The 7,369-nt window shown below is 42.9% G+C and overlaps 1 protein-coding gene across 1 annotated transcript in view; it reads right to left on the bottom strand.

The window, feature by feature from the left end:
• The window catches only part of msh3 (mutS homolog 3 (E. coli)), a 57,823-nt gene that overhangs the window by 10,293 nt on the left and 40,161 nt on the right, over positions 1–7,369 (bottom strand). Inside the window, exon 19 of the mRNA XM_008281584.1 lies at positions 6,716–6,902. Within this exon, the coding sequence (XP_008279806.1) occupies positions 6,716–6,902 (187 nt within the window). The remainder of the gene's footprint in view (positions 1–6,715; positions 6,903–7,369) is intronic.

Raw genomic sequence — 7,369 nt, 5'->3', positions numbered from 1 at the left:
AAATCAAAGTTTGGGTACAAGATCAGCCTCTTCATTAGGTTTAAATTTAACGCCATCCAACAGCTCGGCCATAAATTCTACTTTAACTACATTTTTAGTTTTAGGTATGTTTATTACTGACGTCGTCGTGGATCACGGTGGTACTGGACTGGACTTTAAAGTGTTCCTGTTTACCCTCTTGGTGTGTCAGAGGGGTGGACAAAATATCAGGAACACTCAATCACATCTCTCACTAAGACATCAATGATAAGCGATGTAAAATCATCCCCTTTTGGACAACGTCAACAAAAACTGGAATGTAGAAGCGACGTAAAAGTGGAATGTTGTATTAGAGTGCATTAGTTTTACCAAGCGTATATAGCGAATCCATCCAAGCTTACAACATCTGATTTAGAAATGAAAAACACCAAAATACTAAAGGAATTCATATTTTGTTTCATTACCTAAAATATGTCCTAATTTTCTGAGTTTGATAAGATGATGAAAAAATACCTCCAGCACAATTTCAGCTATTTATTCAGTCAACATTCTCCTCCATGGAGGTTGGAGTCACATTTTTTCTGCTCAACTTTTCTGATTAAAGGAAAAGATTTGCCATATCTGACACAAAAAGGACGTAAACCTCCTGCATAAGACAGATTTATGTCGATGGAAGACTTCTTCTGCAACTCCTGCTGCACAGTACTCAGCGTAAGGAGGTGTGAATTTCCAAAGTAAGTTTTGAAAACAACTCAAACAAGCTGTGTCCCTTTCCGTGCCCACATCCAAGCAGCTTATTTTTAAAAGTAGAAGAAAGCCCAACTGACTTGCACCAACGCTGAGCTGAACTTTTGCTAAGTTTACCTTCTGAAAAAGTGAAGATCTTCTGCTACAAATGATGAGCTGCAGTCCTAAATTAGACAGAACAAGTAGTCTGAAAAAGTGAAGAATTCCTCCCATCCAACCTGTGCTGCAGTCACAGAACAGAACAACAGCATCTTATCCGTGAGTACGAGCACAGAGCAGGCACAGAGCAGCGCAAAGTGCTGTGGAGCACATGTGGGTCTTTGTAGGAGCTTTGTGCATGAGCATGAGCACATCAGACCATTTACGCCCACGAGGAGTGATACGTCGCGCTGAAAATGTACCCATTAGTGCGCAGCCAAAAGTGAGCTTTTGTGAGTTCTCCTGTGAGTCCAAGTGTAACGCCGGGCCTGATTTCCCGTCTACTATTACAGTGTAGAATTATAACGTTAGTGCCGTCACATGCAGGTCTGAGTCACGCTACAAGTGGAGAGCAATGTGTAGCGCTGAGCTTAGTGTGAAGCTAATGGCAGGGCCTGCTGTTAGCGTGAATAAAAGTAAGAGCCCAGGTAAGGGCTGAGAGGGAACGATGTCTGAAGACGAGGAGGTGCTTCACACATCACAGCAGCAAAGGAACTAAACATCCACGCCGGTCATGATTTGAACACAGAACCCGGCACCGTCTGGCAGAATCAGCTTGAAGTTTTAGAAATCCTCTCTCCTCAGCTTCCCCGTTTCTCTTTTCTCTTTCTGCATCAAGGTTGTCTCTATTATTGAGCGGTGTTATGAAACCCATCTACATTCTTAACTACCTCTCAGGTGAGCGTTGGACACAGGGAAAGGTGTGTTACTATAACAACCGAGTCAAAGGAGGAGTAGTCTGACTTTTGACATGAACAGTTGAGTCTGGTGAGGAGGAGGAGGGGATGTGACAGAGGAGGAGGAGGAGGAGGAGTAGGAGGCAGGAGTCGGCATGAAAGACTCTGAAACTCTGCCTGCACTGAGGAGGCCTTTGCTGCAAAGCATAACTTCTTTTGTGCCCTTTTGTTTGCCTTTCCTTTAATAGCAAGGCTTTTCTAGCAAATCAATGCTGTTATACAACAGGTAGTCAGAGAGCTCCCCCCTCCTGCCAACAGCAGCTCCCTGCTGCATTAGCTGCTGCTGCTGCTACTTATATATTTTCATTCTACGTTTTCCAGCAGAATTATATAAGCCCAAGATTCTGTCCAGAGATTATTGTGGAACTGGCAAAACATGAAAACTGGAAGGAATTTTTCAGAGACAAATGTTTATTTATCTACATCTGAACATGGCTAACTGGAGGCAAATTACAGCTTCTGGACTAAGTTCTTGGAAAACAGAAAATAACCTAATACCAAAATACCGGCTCCCATTGATTGGATGCAGCTTGTACACTCTGATTACCCAGAAGGCAGCACAAGAGTCAAACCCGTACATGGTTTCCATCACCGTGGACTGAAGTGAGAGCTTCACCCTGCGACTCAAAGAGGCCCAAACTCAGTCTGTGGTTTGTCTCGTCCACTGACTGACAGCTAAACAGCTGCTGCTGTGCTTAACCACAACAGCCCTCAGAACAAAGTGCCTCAAGTGCAAGATTTAATACATGCTCCCTGAGCTGAGGGTGGACCATCTGAGTGGGTAAATCCTTTCTCCCCAGAGAACCCACAGCCTGAAGGGCAATAACCCAACACAAACACCAGCCAGTTGTTAAGAAGACAAAAACTCTGCAGTGCTCGTGTCAAATTGGTAGTTTTTGTCTTTTTTGTGGGTGTTTTTTGCAGACTGCTGGCCACTATGTTAGCAGGCTGATAAGAACCAATATCAACAAATCACTGCTATTCCAAGCATTAGTGTGAATCTTGACTGATGCAAACAGGAATCCTTATTTTTTTTGCTTCAGGTTGTAAAGCAGCATCGTTTTTTTGTGTGCATTAAAGCAAGCAGCACAACATCTACAGACACAATGATTATCATGCTTCAAACAGCGTAACATGAGGAGTCAGTTGGAGTCGAGCAACCTGACAAATGTCCAGTTGTTGCTGTCCTGTTATGTCTCTGCTCAGGGCTGGAATACCTGTCTTTTTCCTGCTATTGCAAACGCTTCATTATCTTCCCCAATTAGTCTCGGTGCTGTTTGGTGTGTTGCCGGTGACACACAGTCAGTGTATCAAAGCGTTTCTACTAGAAGGAGCTGCCCATTGCTGCTGCTTCAGAGAACGCTTTGTGCCAAAAACCAACGCTGGGATCCAACAACAGCGCCGTGGTGCTGAGAGATGCTGAGAGATGCTCCCTCTGCACGTTGGTTACTACAAGAACTGCATGACACACACAGTTTGATCCATTGTTGCTACAAAAATATTGATTAGAGCTGTTTTATATTAATTAGTTGAACACCCACACTTCATCATTTCATATTTGACTGTCATTCATATTTACTGTTTGCCTGCTGGATAGTAAAGTTAACGGCTTCAATGAACACAGTCAGTAGGTATCCACAGTAGATGTAACACGAGACATAAAAACCAGCCTCAAAATAAAGGTTTGGCCAAATGACAAAAGCCAGTTCTTCCATATTACACCTTCTATTCTGAGTGCATAAGTGTGTTCACGCTGACAACTAGCTCCATGCAGTGTACTACGAGAACCTACATAGTGTACTCATAACAGGCTAAAAGCTGAGTGTGAAACGTTGGAGACTTGCCACATTCGGTGGTCGGCATCTTGACTGCGTACCGAGCAGTAGGTGCCATCAATCACTTGTCAAATTTGCAAAAATGGCAGCAAGGAAGTCGTTGTTGGAACAGCGCACACAAGGTAAGGTACCACTATACCAGGGCTGTCCAATCCTGGTCCTCGAGGGCCACAATCCTGCATGTTTTAGATGTTTCCAACACACCGGATTCAAATGATCAGCTCATCATCAAGCTCTGCAGAAGCCTGATAACCATCCTGATAATTTGAATCAGGTGTGTTGGAAGAGGGACACATCTAAAACATGCAGGACTGTGGCCCTCGAGGACCAGGATTGGACACCCCTGCACTATGCTGTACTGTCATCGGTATGTTATTGTGTTCATTTATCAGTCTGTAATGCTTTAAAGGCTTCAACAAACACAAAGCTGCTAGATGTTTGGGCAGGAGAGTCTACCTATGCCTGTTATGGTCCCATGGTGTTTGTGCTGTTTTGCGATGTGGACTTGTGACCATTGTGTGTGGAGGTGACCCATGTAGGCCCAGTTGTGTCTCCAGGACACCAGCTGCCAGTCATCTCAGCTAATCAGCCCGGAGCTGAAGACCTAAACTTGTTCTCCCCGCCTCTGGTCACATCTGATTGGACCACCAACACTCCAACAATCACCACACTTGGCTATAAAAGCAACCAGCAACCGTTCAGTCGGGGTTGGCAGGGATTTAGTGTCAACAGTCCGACCTGGTGCCTCTCGGTTTGTGTCTTGTGTGTTTTTGGTAACGTAACTTCTGTTGGCAGCAGCTAACTCAGTGTGGAAGTTTCATGAGAGTCTTAGTGAAGACTGACTCCTGTTAGCAGCTGCTAGACTTCGTGAAGAAGTTACTCGTGTCTTGTGTTTTTCATATTGTGTGTTTTGAGGCACTAGTTTGTTGTAGTTTCTTTTGTCGTGTGGATGTTACTGTTAGATTTAAAGCTTGGCTAAGGAGTTTAGTTTTGTTTTCTGTTAGCGAGCTTCGACACTCTGTTAGCCTTCGTTTGGTTATATTTGGTTCTTTGACTTGTAGCAACATCCACTCGCTTCTTTTCTATGGTCACAGTTCTGTTCTGTTCATTTACTGAGAAATAAATTGCATTACCTGAACCACTTCCATCTGGTTTTTGTTGCATCCAGCTGACCCTAGAGGCTGGATCGTACCAATACAGAGGAAAATATTCTGAGTGTAAACAGCCGAGAACATGAACAGTTTTATGTCCTAAACAATGACCAGACCTCAAACAAACAGCAATCATGAGTTTTCTGTGCTCACAGTATTGATCCAGTTTTTCTAAACAAATTGATAAATACAAACACTTTAAGTTCTCCACAAAGAAACAACGATCAACTCGCCAGTGTTGGTATTGATGACACAAACATGACGTTCTCTCAGGGCACCACTCATCTATTCCACCAAAATGGAAATACGCAACTCAGTGCAACACCCAGAGGACCCTGACTGCTGGGTCACATGATCCCAGCAAAACACGCACGCACACACACACACACACACACACACACACACACACACACACACACACACACGACTGTATAAAAGCCTGCGACTCTGAAAGGTGAAGCCTTCATAAGCCTGCATTCTTCGTAACGGCCAGTAGGGGGCGACTCCACTGTTTGTAAAAAGAAGTCAGATTGTATTGACGCCTATTAGAAAGTGAGCCTCTTTCTTACTTGATTTATTAGCTCAACAAACACTTTTCTAATGAGTTTATGGTCTCAAGTCCTCTTCAACACAGCAGGAGGTTCGTTTTGCAAATGATGCTCTCATTTACAGTCCCATAGCTGATAAAGCAGGGACGCATGAAAGTAACAGTTTGTTTGTCTGGAATTGCCTCGTTCAGCATTCAGCTGTGCTAATAGACACTCTAAAGAGCCGTCTGATAGTTTATTTCATAAAAACATTTTTGTTTTAAACTAATGTTTCACTACTCGAAACTAGCGTAACATTTAATATCACAGTTAAAGTAAAAAATGTCCTCAATTGAATGAATAAATAAATAGCCGCTAGAAACTGTTAAAACTGAAGAATTGTTATTTGAACTGTCTAACAGTCTTTTCATCTGCAGCATTAAGTTCTGTTAATAAAGTTAACTCAGCTCAAAATCATGATACTTTATAAAAATCATTTTATTCTATGTCTTATTTTAAAAAACACCAAAATAAACCCTTCGCAGTAACCAGATTCTTTAATATATATCTATAAACTAATCTGAAGCTATGACCAACCATGTTTGGTTGGACTCGGCTGATGTGCAGGGTGGGTTTACACAGAGCAGACAGGATACAGGTATGAAAATAAACTCAACATTTAGGTAGTCAAATAACTCCCGTATGCACAGTTACCTTTTTTCCAGCATTACCAACACGTGTGGTCAAAATGTTCTACACGTTGACTCCAGCTTTTATTTTTATTTGTAACATAAATAATCAAAGAAATTCAACTTTCAGTTTCTCGTTTTTTATGATTAATAACATTAGAACTGTATTAAAGAACACTTCTGGGAGCTGCTGTTGTCCAGTTTCCTTCAAAAGTCAGGACTTTATGTTGCAGTAAAAAACTGAACCCACAGTGGGTGTTATTTGGTTTTACACACGAATCTAATGACTGCTGACGAGGTGAAAACGTGAACGCGTGCTTCCTTGTAAGCACAAAGGTAGATGTTGGTCAGCCTGTCATCAGCCTTGATTATGTGGGTGTTTGATGAGGATAAAATTAGGCCCGCTGCAGCACAACGCACATCCCGGCAACAATGAGAATCAAGTCTTTCTCTTTTTTTCCCTCTACTTTTCCATTACGTCCTGCTCTCTTGCAGGATATTAACGTTATAGATCGAGCTTCTCCGCCGTTCTACTTAGTTTTTTAAGAGCTGCTCTGCTGCCGAGGCGCCTCTGGTGACTCGTCTCACTGCAAAACAAACGATCGCCAAAGTCTGCACATGCAATCAAACACTTGTACGCACACACACCTCTTTACCAAAGGCTGTTACCTTGATGATTAAGTGGGCTGGTGTCAAGACTCCACGATGCTCGAGGATTTACAAAGATGAATAGATGCAGGTTTGGTCTAAATAAATTCTGTCACCTGCCCCAAGTGTTCCATCAGCGCTTCCCTTCTTGTCGCTCACATCGTTTTCACATCACTCCATCAGAGCTTTCATTCACAAACTTACATCTCTGATGAAGTGTTCCAGCGTCGCGTAGGCGATGGCGATCCCATCGTGGGTGCTCGTGCCGCGTCCCAGCTCGTCAAGGATGACCAACGAACGCTCCGTCGCGCGGGAAATGATCTCCGAAGCCTCCGTCAGCTCCTCCATGAACGTACTGCGTCCTTTATAGATGTTGTCTGAAGCCCCCATCCTGATCCGACAGAAAGAAAAGGTCAGAAGGTCAGAAGGTCAGAAGGAAAGGCAGGAGAGAAGTACGTCCCTATCAGAGGACATCATGTCAGTTCAGTCCATTATAGAGTCGTGCATTTTTGCTTTGTGCATGCAAGTGATTGTGTAAAAGTGAAAAAGTGCAAGGGACCGACTTCACTGCTCCACTTGACAGCACTAACAACAAACGTTTACCTGTATATGTAATGACTTCAGGAAAAATAGTAAATCTGGAGTCATTCATCACAGCTCTGCAGTAACAGTTTGGTCTGTTTTTTAATCTTTTCTTTACAGGAAGGCGACTGTGAGCTGACATCACGCTCACAAACTGATTTAGTAAAATATAATGTTACTGAGCCCAGGCTGGAGCTTTAAAAAAGACAAAATTTGTCATTTATGAGAAGAAACAATAAAAACTGAAAGAACTGTCAGATTTTCAACTGTCTAACA

The sequence above is a fragment of the Stegastes partitus genome, unplaced genomic scaffold, assembly GCF_000690725.1.
Source record: "Stegastes partitus isolate 25-593 unplaced genomic scaffold, Stegastes_partitus-1.0.2 Scaffold237, whole genome shotgun sequence".
Lineage (NCBI taxonomy): Eukaryota > Metazoa > Chordata > Actinopteri > Pomacentridae > Stegastes > Stegastes partitus.
The sequence above is the reverse complement of the archived record's forward strand: the minus strand, read 5'-3'. Positions and strand labels throughout refer to the sequence as shown.